Genomic DNA, 24,983 nt, shown 5'->3' on the forward strand with positions numbered 1-24,983 from the left:
AGAAGGACTAGGAAGGCACTTGCAAGTTTCACTTGTAAAAGCACAAGAAGATGGCCTACTGTCCATACACCGAATATCAAGGAGACTCGATCAAACATTAAGATACTCACAGACAACTACATACAATTCATACAATACATACAACAAACAGACTGGCAGTGAAGGGCAAACAGGAACACATTGGAGACACAGGTGCATATGTATGGACAATCAACACACGATTGGCTAGGGCTAAACAAGACACAGGTGAACAACATTTGCAAATGACAGGGTGAGACAAGACAGGTAGCAGCAAACAGGAAACACTCAGACATCACTACAAAACAAAAGGTACACAAGTGTAAATTAAAACCTGAACTAAGAAGATATATTTCTAAAATATGTAAAGAACACAACTGTATTGTAAAATACCAAGTATAACTAAGAAACAAGGAACACAACAAGAAAACACAACAGTTATTGTTAAAAAACAGATCTGCTGGAACATTTTTCTCTGCACCCAGATTTACTCTTTCATTGAGAGCAAACAGAGGGATGTTTAAGGGTTCATGTAGCAGAGACAGAATACATGACATGGTTTGGCAGGTACAGGTATCTACTGTATCAGGAGACCACAAGGGGAGCTAAATGTAAATTTCCCATGTCTTTTGTACATATATTGTTTGTTTATGACATGTAATATTGTGTTAATTTTGTATGCTATGTTGATTCATTGACTACATAGGGCCACAATGGAAACAAGTCCCCAGGATTTTTTTGTGTTATCCTTTTAGCTTTAATGTCTTACTGTACTACGTGCTGTTTTACATTTCTGACTAGTAACCAGGGTTGCATTGCTCATGGGACGGCCTTGCACGCCGTGCAGGAACCTATTTGACCAGGAGCACGCGCAGGCACATGCAAAACAACTTTAAATTCACACCTCAACAAGGTTTACAAAGGCTCCCGACTCACACCAGGTGGATTAACAAACATAGGAATGAGCCTAGATGCATATCAATTGTCCATTGTGTGACGTGTACTGTAGGTGTTAAGCGACGTGCGCGTCACATCACTAAAATAGTGTGCAACCACGTTCCAATTCAGCATTGCAACACTGCTAATAACGTATTCAATCAATCAAATCTCTTTCCTTTGCACCAGGTCCAGGCGCACAAGAAGAAACACCAGCAGCAGGAACTCATCGCGGAGCTCCGCAAGCGGCAGGCCAAGGACCACCGGCCCGTGTACGAGGGCAAGGACGGCACCATCGAGGACATCATCACAGGTGGGCCAGGCAGCGCCGTGACGACCGCGAGCCCGGGACCCGGTACTGTGGGTCCCGGCAGTCCGAGAAGCCGCCACAGGCCTAAAATGACCGTGGTCATCCATTGCTCGGCGCCCCTGCAGTGCACCCTGTGCTACGTGGTGCAGACTCCACCGCATCTGGACCGCAGCAGCACGTAACGGCACAGCGGGGCAGTCGCGGTGTTAGTTTTATGCGCACAGTAAAAATCCTCAGTGTTAATGTCACTCTGAGAATGTACAAATGGAGCCGAATGGACCCGTAAGGGTCCATTCGGCTCCATTTGTACATTATCGGAGTTACAGGTCCGAAAGGGTCCATTTGGTAATTAGCCATCATTTACCTGGGGACACCCTGGAACCCCCTCAAGGACTCCTGGGGAGCCAGAGTTACAAATGGATAAATTAACACTGAGGATTTTACCGTGTACTGTAACTGTGCCAAGTAGAGTTATTGAGCCTCAAATTACAGGAATTATGTGGGTAGTTATTATTACGTATTGTCGAGTACTTATAGGTCTGAGAAGTGTGCCATGAAGATGTAGATATGACCCGGATGGATCTGCTGGAGCCGCCACAGCCTCAGGACAGTGTCTCAACTAACTGATGTGTGTCTCAGTCAATTAATCAAACGCTCACAAGAGAAAATAATCTAAATGTTGTGTCGATGGCATTTTTTAATCATGTTGATAATGCTTCTTCCCAGCAGTGCCATACTGTAACAGTCAATTCCATAATCATCGATGACAATATTAACTCGATTCATATTTCGTTGCACAACGGCGTCGCGCACTGAAAAAAAAGCCGACGTACAAGCTCACACAGCGCTCTGCGGATGCAATGCGTTGCGAGCTTGTGGGTCTGCTATTTTCGGGCACGTGGCTCCGTCATGCAACGGAGCAAAAGTTATGCTTCATTCTGTACAATGCAAACTCTCAGAAGGAACAATTCGTTTCTCTTCCATAGGAAGGTTGTGTAACTTAGCTTCTTGCGGCTTACATTCCTATAGTTCCAGACAGTGTCCGCAGGCACATTACGGCCGCTGCATCAATTATGGAGGCTGTTTGTAACGTGAGCCTTCTCCCAGACAGACCAGTGTTTCAGGTGTGACGTGTCTTCTCTCCCTCCCTCCCTCCCCCCCAAACAGTACTGAAGAGCGTGCCCTTCACAGCCCGCACGGCTAAGCGTGGCTCACGGTTCTTCTGTGAGGCCAACCTCTGCGACGACGCCAACTGCTAGCCCTTACCCCTCCCCTAATGCCAAGGTTGTCCAGGTGTCTCTTTGACACCCCCCTCTGCCGACTCACTGTGCATGAAGCATGACCCCTGTCATCCACACCATGACCCCCCCCCCACTCCCACTCCCACCTTGTACTAACCTAAGGCTCTTATTGGTTGCAACGTTTGTGTTCTACTTCAAAAGACTTCTATCTGTTGTCTTGGGGATAGGAGCAAAGCCAAACCTCTTTGACTGCCACGTTTTCATGAAAGAGAGTTGACAACGACAGTGTGAAAGCATCTATTTTGTATACATATGGCGTACATATTTTATACAAAATATGGCATCACACTTCAGTGTAATGATTGCGTGATGAAATAATCCAAGCGTAAGCATTGTGCATGACGAGGACGGAATAAAGCTTGGCAGCATTAATGAGGCACGTTTCCTATCGGCCATTCCTTTCATGAAACTTGAACTGAACAACGGCAGCATAAAGAGGTTTGGCTACTCAACTGTAATGTTTTAACATCACAAATTGCTTTCAATTCAGAGACTAACTTGTTTGGTGTTTGGTTTCCCTCTAACAAAATGAAGCTTAATTTATACTTTGTCGTAAATACAGTGTCACTTGCCCAAAATAACTGATTAATAGCTGACACGATGTGTTGCGTAGAATTATTATCAATTATTTTCGGCGAGAGACACTGTCGTACCACGAGGTATAGACTAGGCTTTGTTGTTCTTTCCTCAACCACCACTGTTTGTTCTACCCCCCCTCCAGCTGAACGGAAGAGTAATGACTGTATTTCACACAACTAAGAGAGGGTAAGGAGTAAGGAAGGTAGCCTGGCTGAAGCCTGGCCCGCTTGGCCCTCCAGCTGCTGCTGTTGTGCTGCCTGCTACAGTGATGTCAGTTGCTTCAGCTAGCGCTTCAGATGCATTAAACAAACACGATGCTTTAATTATAGATTATAGAGGTCAGAATTGCTTTACTACAGTGGTTCTTAAAGGAGTAGTTATCCCAAAAAAATTACATTATTTCTATCAATTACACACCCCATGAAGCCTCGAATTCATGGAGATTTCTTTGTTTTTGTCGCATCCCTGAGCCGATAATTTGATGACCGGCAGGGTCTCCTATTGGCCTGGTGACCCTGTCATCAAATTATTGGCTCAGGAATGCGACAAATACAATAAAAACTCCATGAATTCAAGGCTGTATTGTGTAATTTGTAGAAATAAAAAATACGTTTTTTTTTTGGGTGAACTACTCCTTTAAACTTTTTTTAATTTCAAGGAAACCCATGAACTCTGAGAGTGAACGAACGTGCATTCGTGCACTTTCAGAGTGCACTGTAAAAGGGTCCATTTTGAACCCCCTCAAGGAACCCCCGAGGGTCCCTGGACCCCACATTGAGAACCACTGCTTTATACTACATCATAGTGTCAGACACCTAGAGATCGTCAAATGCTTCCGCTACTGTATCGAAGACTTCAGCCACAGAACGTCCATTGCCTCCTGTGTGAAACGGCCAACAAAACTGAAATGTTGTGAAATCTGACATTTCCACCAACTCTTTCTCTCAGGAAAGGAGCCTTCTCTTGGCAGTTTTATAGTCAGTCATTGGATTCCTGTATATAACTGTATCTTGCAGGCCCACCACCACCATCAGCACCCTCTCCCCCTCCTCTGTGTTGCATGTCGTCCAGTGTCCATCTACCTCTCACCTGTCCCAACAATGTCCGCCATGTTTTGTCTTCGCTAACTGTCAATTGCGGTGTGCTGAACATGTCTTTGGTCAACAAGCTCGAGGATCCAGAGAAAGAGAAAAACAAAGCACAAGTCAAATATACATAATTACAGTCTGTCTGTTTTCATAATTATAGACTGGTGAATAGAATACGTTTCTTACTGTACTACAGTGTGTCCTACAGGACTGCTTGTGCGCTACGCCCATTGAGCCAGGCAAATTGAAGAGCTTGTTGACCACTATCATCTAACTATAATATGTGCACTGTTATTTTTTATCTCTACATTATCTGTGTAATATGAATGTAGTAATGAAACTCCTAAAGCCTTGCATTTCCTTATTTCATTTTTATTTCTCAACTGTCCCTTTTTGGTAATGCAAGGTTATGGGAGCACATCATTCACTGATGTATTATACTACATATATATGTCCTTATTTGACAAGTTTTGACATTTCCAATACACAGTTAACAAAGAATACTGTGATATGAACAAATTATTGCCTATTTTCTAGCATTGCAACAGAGCTGAAAGGTACGTAAAGACCTGCTTCGGTCCGAAACCCGAAGCATAATTTCTAACATGTGTGTTCCCCTTGTCTCTCACCCCTCTCTCCACTGCCCACTCACAGATCTCCGAAACCAGCCTTTCCTGCGAGCTGATGCGCTACTCCGGTGTGGTTGGAAGAGACCCTAAACCACTTTATCCATCACTTATTCCCCCTTTTCCCCGTTATAACTCTCTTCCCCCGTGTCCTGACGGCCCCCACTCAATCCTGAGGCAGGCTGCAGATGGCAAAGACTGAAAGGGGACAGGAGAAAGAGAAACTAAACAATACAGACAATGGCCCTTGTTTCATCCGGGGTATTTATTTATTTATGGAGATCCTTTCCAGCACTACGTGCTACTCTACTCCCTCACTGCAAACACAAACTGGCTATAAAAAACACGCACGAGCACACACAGACCGTGTTTATGGTGTGTCATTAGCATTGGAGGACGAGACCAGTCAAACAATGACTACATTGCAGGTGAGGTGAGGTGTGGACTTTGGCCCGGAACCAAGGAAGGACAGTGCTTGTACTCACAAAGTGCCTGCCAACATGCGGATCTCAAAGCCCTAGAGACCATCAATTTTCTCAAGACTATGCAATCCCAAGCAGAACTTAGCATTTTCCTCGGCTGCCTCCCAGTCTAACTCTGCTGCTGGGATTTCTGCTTCGAAGAGACTGTGGTTTGCACTCACAAAAAAACTCCCTCCAAAGAAAACAAGAGGACTCACTATTATGATGAGACATTTCAGGAACTTTTTTTTCCCGAACTCAAGATTAAGCCAAGTCTTCCAAACACATTGAGCAGAGACTAAACACTGACAACTACTTCTTTTTTGCGGGGGAGCTGTTTTCAATCTTGTATATCTGGAAAGAAATTGCCTTTTTGATTTTCTTGTTCCTCTGGACCGACAAGCCAAATCAAACTTTACTCATATTTTGCTAAGGAAGTGCCTTTTGTGTAGACAGTATTATTTCTTGTGACTCAGCCATAATGTATATCATGTATGTCTTTTTTTGTCAGAGATTGTATTTTTTATTTCATTGTACTATAACATTAACCTTAAAATACAGTTAAAAAAAAAAAAAAAGGAAAAAAAAAGAATAAAGATGCAGTTTCAAAATTCCGTTCACAGCTTTAAAGGCATACAGTAGCTAAAGGGCTAGTGGGATTCAGATTCAATTGGATGTTATGATTTTCAATTTACCTCTCTGTTACCCCTCGTCAAAGCTAATGTACTGAAGCCCATTCCAAGCCACTGACAGGAGAGTCAGAGGGTCTTTTCACCTCGTTCCAGGAGTTACTGGAAAAAAAAACCTTGGTGTGTATGAATGTTATATACCTTGACAACACTTTCTGTCACACTTATGGATCATTTATACTTTGTGGTGCGACTGTATCGCTCGCCAACAATACAATATTCTCAACTGAAATGTGTTTGGGCGAGGCTGTAGCAGACCAACCAATAGGGGTCGAGCAGTGACAAGACTACACAACTATGTGGGTATTTCTGGAATTGGCATAACAACACAATTGGCTAAAAATACATTCAAAATGAAATATTCTTGGCGAGCGACGCGGCACGACCGCACCACACAGTACAAATAAGGCATCGTGGTGACGCTTAGGAAGTGACAAATGATATGAAGATGATTCCATTACAGACTGCTGTTTCAGGGGTCAGAGGATGTTTAAATGTTTTTGTTTGTGTTGGTGGTGGATGAAGGAGATTTTTCATTGTGTCGTTGAGTTCTAATCATGTTTTAAGCTTTCTTTGCTTTTTTTGCATATGAGATGATTCATTCCTTCGTAATAGCCATCGAGTAAGCACAGTGATTGTGCACTCCGATGCCTGATTTATACTTGGTTGGCAGATCTACAAGCTCACAAAGCGTTGCGATGCAATGCGTTGTGAGCTTGTAGAACAACACGATGCAACCAAGCGTATGCCACACACCAGGCACTATAACTTTAAAGATAGTTTTAAAAATCGCTCTAACTCAAGTGGATGGGAGAGTCCTCATCACAACTGTAAAGACGACGGCGGTGAAACGATATAGTTGCTGTATAGTTACAGTGCTTTGGGCGGATGGCCCTTAAATCAGGGGTGAGACTTATAGTTGGTGTGTTACAACATGCCATTTCCAGTAAAGGGACCGACCACAATTACACTACTTAATTTGCCTTCCTATTGTATGACACACTACTCTTAAAGTGGACATTTCTCACTCATGAATCAATGGATTGAAGAAAATTCCCTTTTTTTGTGTTTAAATAAAATGTTGACCCGTTATATTGTTTATCTGAAAGATGACACTTCCCCATTTAATAAAAATACAAAATTGTGATTGAAAAAAATACCAAAGGCTGTCATTTGAGCACAGAAGTGAATGAAATGAATGAATGAAAGCAGTTACCGGGCATAAATTGTTGGTCAAGCAAAAGGTAGGACATTCAAACGATTTCTACATGTTCAGGTTTTATTTCTGAATTATGCGATACTTGTTGTTACCGACGTACTCCATCAAAAACTATGCGTCATTCTGTCACTCATCTTTCTCACCAAATGAAGGTCAGAGCCACCATGCATTTCTACTATAAAAATCAATTTAATTTTTCTTATATCAAAAAGAAATAAAATCAGAACAAAACAAACCGATCCCCAATAATTAATGTGGGTTTTTCTCCGTTTTGTTTTTGACTGCCAGGGAATCTCTCCAAATTAAAAAAAAAAAGATTGTTCTAAATTTTAAATGGAACAAATGGAAGATGCAACAGAGCAGGAATTAAAAACAAAAAAAAACAATGAAAATAAAAACATGAAGAATACTGTTGACAAGTGAGGGGTGACAGCAGGCTGCGTCCTAGGGGTGGGTGGCATGGTGAGACACATGCAGGTTGATATGACAAACAATATGGCTGATACCGCAGTGTTAAAAAAAAAAAGAAAGGGGGAAAAAAAAGCAGCATGGTGAGCAGTGCTTAAGACCGAGATTTAACACTTTGCAAACTGGACCAGGCTGGACAGATAGACATGACGGCTAGCGTTAGCAGCAAGGCAAAGGAATTAACAAAGGAATGCTTTTATCAGGAGGCCAATCAGTCCCCCTCCTCCTAGGAATGCACTTAACAATGAGCATTAACCCACATGAGCATGAAATTACATCCAATAAAAGAAAAAAGTTCCATTTAACCCCCACATTAATACGTACCATGGAATGGGTTCCCTTGCCTTTTTTGTTTTCCTGAAAATACATTTACAATCAAAAGATGAGACAAAAGCTAAATGGGATCGTTCTTAGCTAATCGTTTTGTAGTAATGTCAGTGGTTCTCAAAGTGGGGTCCAGGGACCCCTCAGGGTACCTTGAGGGGGTTCCAAATGGACCCTTACGGGTCTGTAACTCTGAGAACGTACAAATGGAACCAGAGGGACCCTTTACTTACGGCTTCCATTTGGTTCCATTTCCATCTCAAGAGTTATGGGCCGTCCTTGAAATAAAATAAAAAGTTTGAGAACCACTGGTTGGTAAGAAGATGGGTTTCAGTGACGACCAGGAAATTCACAGAGGTTCACGTTGTGTCGTTTCTCCATCCAGAGTGTCCTGCAGCAAACCAAGGCCACGGATTTCCATCCCAGTCTCTTCATCCTGGAATGTGGGCTTTTATTTTGTATTTTTTTTTACAATCATCCTCCACGTCCGCCCGACTCACACACGCATACTGCCACCGACTCATTCATTGTTGACACAAAAACATGTCAAATTTACACCGACAAAAAAAAAAAAAGGATAAAAAAAATAAGAAGTACAGACTGCTATTTGTTACTGATGTGTGTTTTTCCTGGGTATATTTTCAAGACACTTTGTTAATAGGTTTATATATATGCAAATATATATATAACTTTAGTCTGTGCAAGGAGGAAAAAAAAAAGACAATCACTTTTTTAACGTAGTTCTTTTTGAGGACAGAAAAGGACATTATCTGCAATGCTGAGTCCCTTGTGTGCACGTGTGCAGTTTAACAAGTTCTCCTCACAGGCCTCCCAGCCTTGGTCCTCTCTCTCCTAGAGACCTCCCCAGCAGCAAGCACGCACATACACACACATTGGCCGAACCAGCATCTATAGGAAGCATCCACTCTCGCTGCCTTCTCTTTCTTCTCCAAACAGCTTTCAAAACAAACAAACAAAACACTTGGAAATGTTTTCTGGTATGGAACAATGTTCTTTTTTTTTTCTCTCCCCACCCCCATATTCATACAAAAATAAAAAATCAAAATTGTTCCACTGCCGTCTTGTATCTCTCTAACTTAAAGAGGTAGTGGCTATATGGGTGAGAGGGGGGGAGGGGAAGGTCGTGAGTAGGAGGTGGTGAACAGAAATTAAAAATGAAGAACTGAATAAAATGTCTATAAAATGGTTCCTTTTTCTTGCCAGAGGATTTGTTTTTTTTTCTCAAAGAACAAAATATAATACTGCAATCACATAAAAAAGTAGTCCTTCATTTTTTACATTTTATACAGTGTTCTTGCTTTTTTTCTCGTTTTGTTGCTTTTCTTTTCGATTGGTAAAAGGCATAAGATGAGTTTGTTGTTGGTCCAGCGCTGGGCTGGGCTGGGCTGGGCTGGGCTGGGCAGGGCAAGGTTGGCAGAGTTCAGTCCCATGCCGGGCTCTATGCCAGCGGGTCACTCATGTCCTCATCTCCCTGGGAGAGCAGTTCCTTCTTCTCGTCCGTGCTGGCCAGGGAGTTGCGGCTGTTGTGGGCGCCCATGTATAGTGTGGCATACACTGGGTTGGTGAAGTTGGTGGGCTGCATGGCAATGGGAAAATTATACGGTGAGTCAAAGGGGCGCGCGAAGGACGGAACAAGTCGGAAAATAGCGTTTTCTGTGCACTGCAGTTTCTTGTCTTTTTTTTGATAGATATCGTTGCTGTCGGATGGAAACCTCATATGTCCGAAACTGTTACTTTTCAGGATTCGAATAAAATAATGGCGAAAGATCTACCAGCTCTGTAACGCGCCGCGTTTCGAGCTTGTATTTCTGCTACTTTTCATACTTATGTGTGACGCTGTGGAACGATCAAGTAGGGCATTAATTTATGCAAAAAACACAAAAAAAGTTAGAATATGGAGATAAGGTTTCTGCAGGTTTCTGCCTGACAGTAGCGATATACACTGTATATTGGAGAGAGACAGGAAACACGGCGAGAGAGAGAGTAGTGGACTGACATACAACAGACGGTCCGGCCGGACAGGACTCGAACCGGGCACTCAATGCCAGGCATTAGACCTGGCAGTGAGTGTGGTACATGCCCCAACCAATACAATCGCATATCGGGTCACCCCGCTGCGCAGAGCTTTAACCACTTCAGCCCTACATACTTTGCAGTACGACATTTAGTGAAAATAATTTATTATTTTACGGTATTTAAACAAAAATTCGGAACAATTATAAAAAACCTGAAAATGTTCACCTATAATGATATGCTCAAGATAGGCGATGCCGGGTTCAAAGTAGTTAACCAGAAGGCTGTCTGTTCTGTATGTGTGTATGTGTGTGTGTTACCTTGTCTGGGTCCAACGCAAAGTCTGAATCCAGGAGCTCGCCGGCGTCATCGTCTGGCTCGCCTTCATAAATCTTATACGCCGGGTTCCCAATCTCCACATTCATGGCTCCGTTGGTCATTCTATGGTGCTGGAAGCCCTTTGCACTGTGTGAACACGTTAATAGGTTATAGATTTCAGAAAGTCTCACTGCTTAAAGAAGAAGGACACACGCCAAACACACAAGAGCACACACTGCTTGCCGAGAGAAACCTGGGATGAAGCGATGTGCAGGGGACCGAAATTCGATACAAACCCACAGCTTCAACCAACGATACGTACACCATACTGTACAGTACATACAGTTAGGCAACACGACACGTAATATATATCAAGGTTGTCAAATGAGCTTTCCTCTAAAGGTCATTTGATCACTCCCAGCAAGAATACTGCAGCATGTCTATTAGGAGAATGCTGGAGGATTGTTTGACTGTTTTTTGCAAGCACATAAACAATAATAGTCACAGATAAACATTTATATTGTTCTCTCCTTCTATGCAAGCACATGATGTACAGTTAAGCATCGGGTACGCAGTAGACTCCTCACTGTTCATTTTTGCATTTGTAAATGTTAACCCATTAAGACCTGGAACTGTGTCATTTTTAGACTTGAGCTAAAAAGCATTATTTTACACTTTGGGCTATTCAAAAATAGCAGATATACAAGCTCATAGCGTGGCACCGAGTGCCGCGCTACGAGCTTGTAGATCTGCTATTTTTGAAAATTCGTGAAAATGTGTGCAAATCTTTGAATATACATATTTTTAAAGCGAACATTTTTAACTCAAATCTTTGCTTCTGGGGGGTCCCTGGAACAAAATATTTTGATGGGGGTCGGCGGCCAAATACATATAATTTTGGGGGTCCTTGATATGAAAAAGATTGAGCACCACTGCAATAGAAACATAGGTTTTTCAGAAAACTGTTGAGATTTAGGAGACATGTAGAATCGGCTTCAGGTCTCAATATTAATGAACACCGAGGATTTAACTGTGTCGATCTAGAATTCATAAATAAGACACACAGGGACTAGAATGAGGACGAGGATTTTGATCTTGCATCGCCAGCAAATCTATTTCAGTTCAATAGATCCCTGCATTGTTGGGTGGAGACAAACAGGAGATGGCAGGCAAGGACAAAGACAGATTCTACACTGACCAACAGAATGGAGAGCTGGACTGGCAGGCAGCATGGCCAATCTAATTGGACATTGGGGGGGACGAGGGGGGACGGGGTTAAGGGTCATAATAGGGGAAACGGGTGAATTATGTAACCCTGTGAAGTTACCGCATGTGTTGAGAACGAGATTTGCCCGGCCTTAAAGACCTGAGAGACGGGAGAAGAGACGGTTATCCATAGGAGATGAAAGAGAAGAGGAAAAAAAGAGAGACGCTAGATAGTTAGGTGGGAAGAACAGATGAAGGAAAAATTAATTAAAGAGAAGAGTTTGAATGAGCAGCCGAGAGACTTCCTGAAACGACTACTTACCCACGCATTCTCCTCTTGTACCACAAGATGGCGCCGACCACCAGCAGCGCCAATAACAGCAGCAAGAGCACCGGGATGACTACAGAGGCACTGCCTGCGAGGGAAAATACATCAACCATTAAAGTCCATTGTACACAGTGGGTTAGGGGGCAATGGTTTACCGGTCAAGAGGAGCAGGTCACTTACTTCCTGCGGTGTCAGGGGAGACGCCGGCAGCGGCGGTGACGGCACATCGATACCCCGTCCATCCCACAGGACACCTGAGGAGAAACACACGTTTAGAGTGGTGGAAGAAGTACTCACATGTTTTACTTAAATCCATAGTTCACCCCCCAAAAAATATTTTTTTCTATCGATTAGTCACCCCATGGAGACTTGAATCCATGTATATTTTGTTGTTTTTATCGCATTACTAAGCCAATAATTTGATGTCCAGCGGACCGGTAGGCAGCGGTTCCGGTAGGAGACACAAAGGAGACTCTTTGTGTCTCCTACGGGAACCGCTGCCGGTCATGAAATTATTGGCTTAGGAATGCGACAAAAACGTTGTTTGTAGATCAGCTATTTTGAGAGCTTGTAGATCAGCTATTTTCCCTGCTCAACATGCATGCAACATTCCCATAGAAGACATGCTGGCTTCTATGGAATCAAAATGACTGAACTCAGTCGTAGTGACTGAGAACTTTAATCCATTGATTCTCAAAGTGAGGTCCGGGGACACCATACACTATATATTAACTAATTTAGCTGGGGACCTTGACATGAAAAGGTTTGAGAACCACTGCTGTAATCCGTGTGTGTGTGTGTGTGTGTGTGTGTGTGTGTGTGTGTGTGTGTGTGTGTGTGTGTGTGCGTGCGTGCGTGCGTGCGTGCGTGCGTGCGTGCGTGCGTGCGTGCGTGCGTGCGTGCGTGCGTGCGTGCGTGCGTGCGTGCGTGCGTGCGTGCGTGTGTGCGCGCGCGTGAGGTGGTATCTTACTTGCACTGAGGCAGCAGTGTTCGGGTGTCAACAGAACACTGTCCATTGGTGCAGAAGTCCTGACAGGTGAAGCAGCTGGGCTGGGTCTGACCATTGGGACAGCTACAGACACACACAAACGTCAAAATAAACACTTCGTTTTATCATCAGTGGTGGAAAAAGTACTCAATTTTTTTTACGTGAGTAAAAATACTGCAATGTAGAAATACTGTTACAAGTAAAAGTCCGGAATTAAAAATGTTGTTGAGTAAAAGTACAAAAGTATTGGTATCAAAATGTACTTAAAGTAGCAAAAGTAGAAAGTATTTTTGAATTTGCATCCTGAAAAGTAAGAGTTTTGGACATCACGTCTCTATCGGTGTAACCCGACAGAGACGTTATGATGAACAACTGACACTCCCTAAATTCTGGATATGGTAAACATGGATGTTGGCACTCCAAACGGATTCATTATTTGTCTGATGGGGATTATTGATCATCAATTTGTTTCTTTTTTACCTGCATGAGACCTTCAGCGGTGAGGTCAAACACTTGCCGCTTCCACAGTACTGACATTTGTCCAGCTCACACTGCAGACCGTGGTACTGGTTTGGACACTGACACAGTTTGGTACCGTTGGAGGTCTGTAGGCAGCCCCCACCGTTCAGACAGAACCCTTCACATTTACCTGGGGGGGGGGGAGGAGGGAAGGGGATTTTAGAGATAACATTAGTCCTGTAGGTTGTGTTAGCAGTACTGAAATTAACCTCAAAGAAAAAGCATCTGTCATTTTAGATTTTAACCACTTTAACCATTATTCTATACTTTGGCTATTCAAAAATAGCAGATGTGCAAGCTCATAGCGGGGCACAGACTTTTGGAACAATTTACAAGTTAGGCATTTAGCAGATCCAGAGCGACTTACAATAAGCTAGGTAAACACATACATAATCAAATACAGTGTAGTGCCTCAGTCAACTAGGATCCCAGGTAAACCAAGAACCTAGCATCATTATAAACAATACACTATCAAAATAATAATCTGTATATTGAAACTATAGCAGGGGTCTTCAACCTTTTCAGGCCAAGGACCCCCTAGCTGAGAGAGAGATAAAGCAGGGACCCCCTACTTTATTGTATTAAAGTGTTTTTTTTTACTTAGTCTGCTCTTTTTTCCCGCTACACCTATAGCCTCTTTGCCAAAAACAGCCGATCTACAAGCTCTCAACGCCTCGCAGTGCGAGGCGTTGAGAGCTTGTAGATCGGCTATTTTTGGCTAGTGTTCTCCTCAGAAAAGGGGATGCTATAGGATTCAAGTGGCTAAGGTAAAAAAAAAAAGAAATATCATGCAAAGATTTGGCGGACCCCCTGTTGAAGACCCCTGAACTATAGGATACCAGGTAAACAACAAACCTAGCATCTGTCTAAATAACATGCCATCTAAATTACATTTTTAACATTGCGGTAAAGAAAAAAATAACCAAATTGGTGAGTGAGTCTGCAGCTTTAACTGTAATGGGGAGTTTGTTCCACATTTTGAGAAACAGGGGGGGAAGAATAGTCTGAGAACCACTTACTATACTGGCACTGGTCGCCCTGGTACTCTGGTGGGCAGCTGCATGTTGGCTGGTTGCCCACGTTTACCGAACAGTTGCCTCCGTTGGTACAGTAGTCCTGACAGGTCTGGAGGTTACAGTTGGGTCCCGTGAAGCCCTGCAGGCAACGACAGGTTGGAGTGCCTAGAAGACAGATGGAACACCCCGGGTTTAAGAAGCATTTCATGGATAATGTCGGCTAAAAATGAACACGATCACACGTTTATCTGTGAGTATAATTAACAAAGCCGTATGGCACCACAGTGGATTCGAACCCACCCGTGGCGTTGGGACAGGCACTTTACCACTGCGCCACCTGAGCACCTAATGAACTTATATGTACAATTAGAATGATATTAAATGACTGGGGTTTGCACAGCTCACAAGATGCACTCAAGTGCTGATAACAGTATGTAGATTCTGTTTTAAGATGTGACATTATCAGAGGCTCGATGGAAACTACCCATCGCATAGCAGACAAAGCACTGCAGTCATAAATGCATAGGGCTGCGACCATTGATTTTCTCTTTCGCTTGTTTTTTGAAAAGTTTGGACTACGTCAATTAGTTTGATTAACTGTTGCACTCTTAATAGATCATTATTGTGAAAATGGCCAAAACTAAAACATTGAAAAACGGCAAAAGTGGCAGTTTTCAATCTGCTCAGTTCAAAGCTTGCTGGATGCGTGACTTTGAACAAATTAAGCACATTGTGACACTTTCTCATTTCCATTTGATTTCAGGAGTGAGTCTGGCCTGATCGCCTGATTGGCTGTGGGCTGGAGTTGGGCGGGAGTAATACCGTTGACTGACAACCCCTTCAGCCAATGATCGTTGTTCCCCTCCAGCCAATCAGCAGACCTCCAGACTAATGTGACGCAACGGGACTTTTGAGACGGCCATGCCCAAAATAGGTTGCTTTATTCGGATACATGCGTGGCACTGCCCGCCCCTCCCGGTTCTCTAAATTTGTATTTTTAAATAGGCTCTGTCATGATTAATTGACCACATATATGAAGTTAAACAACTAAATTCTATCCAAACGATATCTTAAAAGTAAATTCCGTGCCTCAAAAAAGAAGTTTGAGAGCGTTTTAAAACCGAAAGTAAAAAGTGTAACTGGCCACAGAAACAATGGCGGATCGTTCCATTTTTGTCGGCTGCACTCGGTCCCATTCGGGCTCACCACCTGATTAGCCAACTGTCGCTGTCAATCACAGAACGATGAGCGACGACGCTGATAGGCTCGGTTAGTTGGTAATTCCACTAGAAAACCCCACAATGGGCGATCAGGCCAGACTCACTCCTGGAATCAAATGGAAATGAGATTTCCGGAGGGAGGGTTTACCCGGCTATTAATTTTCAGGCCTGTTGAGAACTCTTAATGTGTGTCAGTAGGCTGTGCTGTGTGAGTCACCTGTATGGTCAGTGTGTCAGTAGGCTGTACTGTGTGAGTCACCTGTATGGTCAGTGTGTCAGTAGGCTGTGTTGTGTGAGTCACCTGTATGGGAGGCGGTGCAGGTGCCTCCGTTCTTGCAGTAGTCTCTACAGTTGTTGGTCTCACAGCTCTCTCCACTGTAGCTGGGCTGGCAGCGACACTTGGCCTGCTGCCGGGCGTTCAGGAAGCAGCTGCCGCCGTTCAGACACTGGATGGTGCAGGTCCCTGAAGGGGGCGCTAGAGAGAGAGAGAGAGAGAGAGAGTACACAATGAGGTCCATATCATCATCATCACTCAACACTAAACTACAGGCCTTTTCTCATCGTGATACGGATAAATAGGAACTTAATGTATATCACGTTAGTTCCATTGATCCAAGCTGGGACACAATGGATTGATTGATCATTAAAATAAACTGAAAATGCGTTATAACCACTGTTATAATGTGGTCCGCGAACCACTGTTATAATGCACACAGAACTACACAGGCTCTGGAAGGTTTCAGGTTATGGAAGGGGTTTCAGGTTGTGAAATGGGACATTCCGCATAATGAGTACTTTCTACTTTTGGTACTTTAAGTACAGTTTAGCCCTTTTTCCATTACGGCTTATAGACCAGTCCAGTCCAGCATATACCAGACCAGAACCGCACCGCTTCAAATTATCTACTGTTTCCATTACACAAAAGTACCCCTGCTCAAATCCACAGGTATGAGTAGCAGACTCCGGTCATTCACACTCATTTGTAATGTAAATTTTTGCCTAACAATGGAATGTAGGTGAGTGGCCAACTGTCCTGTATACAAATGCAAATCACCTGTGCATGTGGCCCAGCTTGGCCTAGCTCAGACCTACCCAGGACTGGGTACTTTTTAGGCACCAGTTTAGTACCACTTACACACCACTCTACCCACTTCATTGTAGTGGAAACCGCTGCTGTGGTGGTCGGTGTGGTGTGGTGTGGTGTGGTACCATGCCAATGGAAATCCGCCTTTAGATGCCAAAGCTGTTGTACTATTACTTGTACTTCTAACAGAGTATTTCCACAATAAGGTATTGATACTTTTACTTAAGTAAAAGATGTGAGTATTTCTTCCATCAATTCTTCCATTATGTGGACCGCGAAACCACTGTAATAATGAAAACAGAACTTCACAGGCTCTGGAAGGTTCTGGGTTTCCCTTTGTTGTGGTAAAAAACGCTGAATGTGTGTATGACCGTATATTTTCAAAAGGTACGATAACAAAGTGTTCACACACGCACAAAGGACAAGAAAGACATGCTTAAATGCCTGTAAAAACAGTTTACTGTGGCAGACTGACAACACATGTTCTATCAGTGTGTATATATAAGGTTATAAGAGGACAGAGGACTCCACAAAGTCCACGGGGCATTTGCCCCAAGATACCATAGATAAGGTACACACGTGTGCAGTATTTGCAACACATGTGTCATTTGTGTGTGTGTGTGTGTGTGTGTGTGTGTGTGTGTGTGTGTGTGTGTGTGTGTGTGTGTGTGTGTGTGTGTGTGTGTGTGTGTGTGTGTGTGTGTGTGTGCACATGTGCTTAGAACAGGGGTCTTCAACCTTTTCAGCCAAGGACCCCCTAGCTGAGACAGAGAAGAAGCAGGGACCCCCTCTATATTGTATAAAATGGTGTTTCAGAATTAAACTCTTTTTTTTGGGGTTTACTTGGTCTGCTCTTTTTTCCCTCTACATCTATACCTCTTTGCCAAAAATAGCCGATCTACAAGCTTGTAGATCTGCTATTTTTGGCTAAAGTTCTCCTCAGAAAAAGGGATGCTAGGGTTCAAGTGGTTAAGGTAAAAAAAAGAAGAAATCATATCACACAAAGATTTGGCGGACCCCCTGTAGTAGCTCTGCGGACCCCCTAGGGGTCCTGGACCCCCTGTTGAAGACCCCTGGCTTAGAGAACGGGTACGGTGTGTGTGTGTGTGTGTGTGTGTGTGTGTGTGTGTGTGTGTGTGTATACACTGTATGTGTGTGTACGTGTGCTTGGAGGAGTGGTTCTCAACCTTTACAGGCCGTGACCCCTCCAAAATAATCATATTTGAACTGCCCCCCCCCAACAGGTTGAGAACTACTGTCTTAGAGAACGGGTACTGTGTGGGGACCGGTGTGTGCGTGTGCGAGCGTGGGCGTGCACACTTACAGAATGGGGACTGCGTGGGGGCAGGTCTCTCCACACAGGTGCCATTGTCGGCCACATGGTTGTTGGGACAGGTACAGACGGGTCCGCTGGGACTGAGCAGACACAGCCACTCACACTTCTTCCTGTCACATGGGTTGGTCACTAGTAGAGAGAGAGACACAAACACATGAGATAGGGGCAGTGCTTCTCAACCAACAGTGGTCCTTAATAAATGATGGAGAGTTGGTAACCATTGCCAAATGGATCGTTATAGATCTTTAACTCTTGAGAGCGTAAAATGAAACCAAATGGACCCTTACGGGTCCATTTGGTTTCATTTTACGCTCTCAAGAGTTACATTATTGTTAAACATCTGCATTACTTAATTAATGAATTGTTATTTTGATCAACGTGTGCCTGTTATCTCTCCGATTGGTACCGACATCAACACAGCATGGAATCATGGAAAAATCGTATCCAACGACAACGCAATATTCAAAGTCTTGGGTCTGAGAGGCTAAATCTCATCAAATGGTGGTCCGTGGCTCAAATGCCGAATAAAAATAATGGACCTTGATATGAAAAAAGTTGAAAACCACTGAGATAGAGCAGTGGTTATCAACCTTTTTTTTAGAGCTCTGGAGCACTAATGTTCACTGTCAACGTCAACATTAAATTTCAAGTTTTTTTTTTCTCGCACTACGCCTACATTTGATAGAATTGCTTCGCATTGTGAGCTAGATCGGCTATTTTCAAATAGCCAAAGTATATATAGGGCTGAAGTGGTTAATGTATGTTTTGTAACAATAATCAAAATCTACAAAGTAACTCAAGTTTTCAAATAATTGTAGTGGAGTAAAAAGTACAATATTTGCCTCTGAGATGTAGTGGAGTAGAAGTAAAAGTATTGAAAACTGGAAATACTCCAGTAAAGCAAAGAAATACCTCAAAATTATACTTAAGTACAGTACTTGAATAAATGTACTTAGTTACTTTACACCACTGTCCAACACTCACCCTCTGGCTGCTTGTAGCGATGGTAGAGCACGATGTCTGTGGCGTGGTTGATGCCTGTCGTCAGGTTCTCCATGGAGCCCTTGCCAAACTTGTTGACGCGGAAGACAACGTTGTTGACGTACGTCACCCCGTAGATGTAGTCCTCAAAGATATCTATACTGAAGGGATGCAGCAGGTCTGGAGGAGCAACAACAAGACGAGAAAAAAAAAAAAAAGATGAAGAGTTCATGAAAAATGTCATCATCCCTAATCCAACGTTTTTTTCCATGCATTGACTTTCTTTCTGATACAGATCCGATCCGTGGTGGAAGAAGTATTCACATTTTTTACTTAAGTAAAAAGTATCAATACCACAGTGTAGAAATACTTTGTACTCTTGACTTGAGTAAAAGTATAAAAGTCTTGGCATCAACATATACTTAAAGTACCGAAATTAAAAGTACTCATTATGCAGAATGTCCCATTTCACAAGTTTTCAAATGTATAAAATGTGTAAAAATCTTTTGAAAATAGCAGATCTATAAGCTCACAACACGTCACATTGTGAGCTTATAGATCTGCTATTTTCAAATAGCCTAAGTTACAACAGGCCTGAAGTGGTTAATGCATGTTTTGTAAGAATAATCACAATCCACAAAGTAACTCAAATGGTAAAATAATTGAAATGGAGTAAAAAGTACAATATTTGCCTCTGAGATGTAGTGGAGTAGAAGTAAAAGCACAGAAAATTGGAAATACTCCAGTAAAGTAAAAAATAAAACTAATACATTAGCACAGGGGTCTTCAACAGGGGGTCCGGGACCCCTAGGGGGTCCTCAGAGTTGCTACAGGGGGTCCGCCAAATCTTTGTGTGATAGGATTTAGTTTTTTCCTTAACCACTTGAACCCTAGCATCCCTTTTCTGAGGAGAACTTTAGCCCAAAATAGCCGATCTACAAGCTCACAACGCCTCGCGCTGCGAGGCGTTGTGAGCTTGTAGATCGGCTATTTTTGGCAAAGAGGTATGGGTGTAGAGGGGAAAAAGAGCAGACCTAGTAAACGACAAAAAAAAAGTAATCTGAAACACAATTTTATACAATATAGAGGGGGTCCCTGCTTCATCTCTCGCTCAGCTAGGGGGTCCTTGGCCTGAAAACGTTGAAGACCACTGCTTTACACCACTGTTACAGATCTGATAAACATGGTATGAGTGTGGAGACAGAGAACTCAACTGTTCTTGAGGCCGGTCACTGCGATGACAGGGTCAGACCCGTCCAGACGCACGGAGCCAATGACTGACAGCTTAGCGTCTGCCCAGTACAGACGCTCGTTGAAGTAGTCCACCGCCAGACCTGTGGAGGCAAAGTGTCAACCTGTTAGAACCCGTTTCATTTGAAGAACCCACAGTTCATTAGTGCATTAGGCCACTGACCCCCATTGTGACACAATGTTCTATCTCTGGGACCCCAATCCGCTAGCTTACCATTGTACCAAAACAGTTCAATTATCAATATCACTAATGTACAAAAAAAAGGGTGGAAACTCAGCAATACACATGTGTATGTATGTTATTTATTTGTTTCCAACAGGCCAAAATGAGATTTTTAATAAAAAAGGTATCCATCAGTAACTGACCTGTGGGCCACTGGATGTTTTCATGGACCAGAGTCTGCCTCAGTGTGCCGTCCATGGCAGCAGTCTCTATCTTAGGGTGGTTCCCCCAGTCCGCCCAGTACATGGTTCTGAATGTAAACACACACACACACACACACACACACACACACACACACACACACACACACACACAAAGAGAAACCTCCATTAGCCAACTGTCAGAAAACAGATTTATTCATCATAAAAGTTTTTTTTATCTGCTTTTATTCATTTTGACAGCAAATTATGATTTAGTTTAGTCATAGTATTTTGATTACAATGTCATTTAGTTTTAGTCATATTTTAGTCACCTGGAAAAAAAAATGTTTCGACTAAATCTACAGTTGATTTTATTCGATACAATTTTATTTTGTCAGTCCTTGATGTCGGCGTAATGGCTGATTTTACACTTGGTTGTATGCTGAAAATAGCAGATCTACAAGCTCACAACGACACGTTGTGAGCTTGTAGATCTGCTATTTTCAGAGAGCAACAGCCTAGCGCAACCAAACACAAAATGACTTGTCTTTTGGTTGTACTGGATCTCTTCTCCACTAGTTCCTCCCAAACACTGTAGTCACGTTTTTATTTATTGACGAAATTGTCAATAAATTTAGTCTTAGTTTTAGTCATCATAGCTTAATTTTTATTTAGTTTTAGTAGTCGAAGAACATTTCTCATTTAGTCGACGAAATGAACACTGGTAAGATGGCATTAGAATGCAGAATTATCATAGCACATTTAAGTCACTCATTATTCTTATTTACCCTCTCTGAGGGTCCACCACGATGGCGTACGGCTCGTCGATCATGCCAGAGATCAGGGTCTTGCGGTTCTGCCCCGACATCTGAGCCACTTCGATGACGTCTCGGCCAGAGTCCGTCCAGTACAGGTTATTGGCTACCCAGTCCACCGCGATGCCGCGGGGCATCTTCAGCTCTGGTATCTGGAAAACAAAGAGGGAAGGCATGCTATGTGAGTCAGGCATTAAAAGCAACAAAAAAAACAACAACTCATGACTGAAAGGTTTGTTAAAGCCAAGTCCCAATCTGAGATTTGTCAAACGTTGAACGCTGGCAAAAACAAGCCACATTCAACTGGGCCACAACTATGCAACAGATTACCGCGACCGGATATACAGTATATTTTTTCCTATTCTACGAGACCGATCACAGAAAATATTCCATGATTTTTCAAAGGTTAGTAAAACACTAGAAAATCGCTGGCAGTGGCGTGGCAAAACAATGTGTATTTTTCGTGGCAGTCAAAGAGTTAAAGGCCACATCCACATAGGATTACGCCTGATTTATACTTGGTGTCACAAAACAGCAGATCTAAGCTTATAAAGAGTCGCAGCACATTGTACACAGATTGGTTCATTTTGTTGTGCGACATGTGCAGAGAACATACAGTAACAGTGTTGTCCTTAAACCATTAATACCTGTAACGCATCTGTGTCACTTTAGATTTATTTGGCTATTCAAAAATAGCAGATATACAAGCTCATAGCGCCGCACCGAGTGCCGCGCTATGAGCTTGTAGATCTGCTATTTTTGAAAAATATTGAAAAAACATTTTTTTGATTTTTTTCAAAAAACTGTTAGGATTTAGAAAACATTTTTAAGAATCGCCTCAGGTCTTAATGGGTTAACGTCCTGTTGAGCCTCACCTGCAGGTTGGTGACCCTCCCTTCAGTCTGCCGTCGGTCACGGTGAGAGTTGGATGAGGTGCCAGAGGAGGAGGAGGAGGACGAGGAGGACGCCGATGATCCCGGCAGCTCATAGGAGGAGATGCGCCCCGTGTGCCAGTTGGTCCAGAAGATGCGGTTGGTCTTGATGTGCAGATCCATGGCGTCGATGCGCACGTTGGCGTCGCCCTGGAAGGTCTGCTCGTAGCGCCAGTTGGGCATCCCCGGGTCCAGGCTGCGGATCTCGTTGTCGTCGGCGATGTAGAGAACCTGTCGGCTGCTGTTCAAGCCTGGGAGACAGGAGAAACGGTGATGGTTGTGGAGTGACTGCTTTGTTAGAGATATAAAGAAGAAAAATGAAGCAATGGGAATTTATACAGAATAAGGGCTTAAACTATCTACTACTATCACTACCATTTTTTTGCAATTATTCTATCGATACATTTTTTGGATTCAACGAATAATCTTTTTTGAATGTTTTTTGATGTCTTAAATGTCTTTATTAGGAATAACCCCTTGAGATGAAAATAGCAGATCTACAAGCTCACAACACGTCGCGCTGCGACGCGTTGTGAGCTTGTAGATCGGCTATTTTCAGCAAGCAACCAAGTGTAAAATCAGCCATTTACGACGCCATCAAGGCACCGCCAACATACATTTTAGTCGACTAAATCAACTGTACATTTAGTCAACTATAATCTTATGATATTTAGTCGACTAAAACTAGACAAAAACTAAAACATTTCAGATGACTAAAATATGACTAAAACTAAATGGAATTTTATTCAAAAGACTATGAATCAAACTAAATCAAAATTTGCTGTCAAAATCAACACTGCTGTGTTCTATGGTACGGACTGCAAATGGAAATTTACATTTCTTGCTACAGTAAATCCTGTGTGTTTACAGTGCATTGTTCATTATGTGTCCGTCCCAAATAAACAAATAAATACTATTTTTTTGCAATTATTCTATCGATACATTTTTTGGATTCAACGAATAATCTTTTTTGAATGTTTTTTGATGTCTGAAATGTCTTTATTAGGAATAACCCCTTGAGATGAACCATCTTGTTTTCAAGGGGGTCCACAAATGATAATAAAAAAAATATTTAAAAAATATTTATATTTAGTGTCAAATATATGAAGAATCAGACAGTAGTTCTGGGTCCTCACTATCGGCCTTGCAGGTGTCGTTGATCCTGGTGAAGTATTTGAGACAGCTGCACTTGTACGAGCCCTTTGTGTTGTTGCAGACGTGGGAACACACTCCAAACTGCTGACACTCATTCTTATCTGTAAGAGACAGAGAGAGGAAAACAAATCAGACCCAAGGCTGTGAGAAAACCCTGTCCTGTTTCGTCACTTTCACCATTCTGATAAATCACCTCAATTTCTGCATCGTATTGCCAGGAATGCAATTTTATTTTCTGTCATTTGTCATTTTGTTTTTTACTGGTCCTACTTTCTGCCAAACCTCGAGTCAAAAACACACACCTCAGCGATTACCAACCGTAGTGCAGGGGCCCACTGGCAGGCCGAAAGGATATTGCAAGTGGCCCCCCAAATAATTGGCAAAGCAATACAATTTTAATGATAATACATCATTAATGTAAAATGTCGTGGTATTTTCTTCTTTAACCCATTGAGACCTGAAGCCGATTCTACATGTCTCCTAAATCTCAACAGTTTTCTGAAAAACGTATGTTACTTAGTAACATACGTTTTTCAGTAACAGTTACTATATCAGTGGTGCTCAATCTTTTTCATGTCAAGGACCCCCAAAATTATATGTATTTGGCCGCGGACCCCCATCAAAATATTTTGTTCCAGGGACCCCCAGAAGCAAAGATTTGAGTTACAAATGTTCGCTTTAAAAATATATATATTCAAAGATTTGCACACATTTTCACGAATTTTCAAAAATAGCAGATCTACAAGCTCGTAGCGCGGCACTCGGTGCCGCGCTATGAGCTTGTAGATCTGCTATTTTTGAATAGCCCAAAGTGTAAAATAATGCTTTTTAGCTCAAATCTAAAAATGACACCGTTCCAGGTCTTAATGGGTTAACACCTTGAATTTGTTTTTCCATTGTGATACCGATAACTACAGTAGTTAGGAACGGTATCCACTTGATCCATGCAATCGCACAGTCTATATGTTGCGTGGTGCAGAACGAATGATTAACTGTGTGTTGTCCCAGTTGTGTACCTCCACAGGTGCGGTGTCCAGTCTTGTGGAAGCCTGGTTTGCAGGAGCAGAAGGAGTCGGTGCCTTTGGTGACACAGTGGGCCTCGTCTCCGTCCCCACACTGCGTCCTGTTGCTCCTGCAGTCGTTCAGTTTGGTGTCTGGAAACGCAGCAAGCACACAAACAGCCATGGAGCCATGACGCATTACTATGTATGCTCTGTGTTCTATGGTAAGGACTGCGAATGGAAATTTGCATTTCTTGCTACAGTAAATCCTGTGTGTTTACAGTGCATTGTGCATTGTTCATTATGCGTCCGTCCCAAATAAACTAATAAATGAAAAATTAAATGAGCACCTTTTAAACAAATCTGAAACCATTTCAAATAAAACATTTTAAAGCATTTCAATGTTTAAATTTTTCT

General features: G+C 42.7%; 3 protein-coding genes across 9 annotated transcripts in view; 2 read left to right on the forward strand and 1 right to left on the reverse strand.

Annotated features, from left to right (window-relative positions):
- Positions 1 to 5,026, forward strand: part of fmnl3 (formin-like 3) — a 63,128-nt gene extending 58,102 nt beyond the window's left edge. For 3 of the 7 annotated variants that reach the window (XM_084069512.1, XM_084069513.1, XM_084069517.1), the window contains one exon: positions 1,144 to 1,530. In XM_084069512.1, coding sequence (XP_083925638.1) covers positions 1,144 to 1,446 — 303 coding nt within the window. In that variant the 3' untranslated portion in view covers positions 1,447 to 1,530. Of the gene's footprint in view, positions 1 to 1,143; positions 1,531 to 2,431; positions 2,549 to 3,286; positions 3,331 to 4,886 lie in introns of those variants that run through there. The other 4 variants (XM_084069515.1, XM_084069518.1, XM_084069514.1 and 1 more) reach the window with 3 other exon arrangements.
- Positions 1 to 24,983, forward strand: part of esyt1a (extended synaptotagmin-like protein 1a) — a 349,848-nt gene that overhangs the window by 102,818 nt on the left and 222,047 nt on the right. The window lies entirely within an intron of this gene.
- lrp1ab (low density lipoprotein receptor-related protein 1Ab) overlaps positions 9,464 to 24,983 on the reverse strand; it is a 197,559-nt gene continuing 182,039 nt past the window's right edge. Inside the window, exons 74-89 of the mRNA XM_084069511.1 lie at positions 24,582 to 24,719; positions 23,547 to 23,666; positions 22,354 to 22,661; positions 21,452 to 21,630; positions 20,667 to 20,773; positions 20,264 to 20,383; positions 19,053 to 19,229; positions 18,057 to 18,197; positions 15,950 to 16,123; positions 14,432 to 14,593; positions 13,374 to 13,542; positions 12,876 to 12,977; positions 12,086 to 12,159; positions 11,900 to 11,993; positions 10,374 to 10,518; positions 9,464 to 9,616 (exon numbers count right to left, since the gene is read on the reverse strand). Coding sequence (XP_083925637.1) covers positions 9,479 to 9,616; positions 10,374 to 10,518; positions 11,900 to 11,993; positions 12,086 to 12,159; positions 12,876 to 12,977; positions 13,374 to 13,542; positions 14,432 to 14,593; positions 15,950 to 16,123; positions 18,057 to 18,197; positions 19,053 to 19,229; positions 20,264 to 20,383; positions 20,667 to 20,773; positions 21,452 to 21,630; positions 22,354 to 22,661; positions 23,547 to 23,666; positions 24,582 to 24,719 — 2,348 coding nt within the window. The 3' untranslated portion in view covers positions 9,464 to 9,478. The remainder of the gene's footprint in view (positions 9,617 to 10,373; positions 10,519 to 11,899; positions 11,994 to 12,085; positions 12,160 to 12,875; positions 12,978 to 13,373; positions 13,543 to 14,431; positions 14,594 to 15,949; positions 16,124 to 18,056; positions 18,198 to 19,052; positions 19,230 to 20,263; positions 20,384 to 20,666; positions 20,774 to 21,451; positions 21,631 to 22,353; positions 22,662 to 23,546; positions 23,667 to 24,581; positions 24,720 to 24,983) is intronic.

This window comes from Gymnoscopelus microlampas, assembly GCF_963454915.1.
Source record: "Gymnoscopelus microlampas genome assembly, chromosome: 10".
Taxonomy (NCBI): Eukaryota; Metazoa; Chordata; class Actinopteri; order Myctophiformes; family Myctophidae; genus Gymnoscopelus; species Gymnoscopelus microlampas.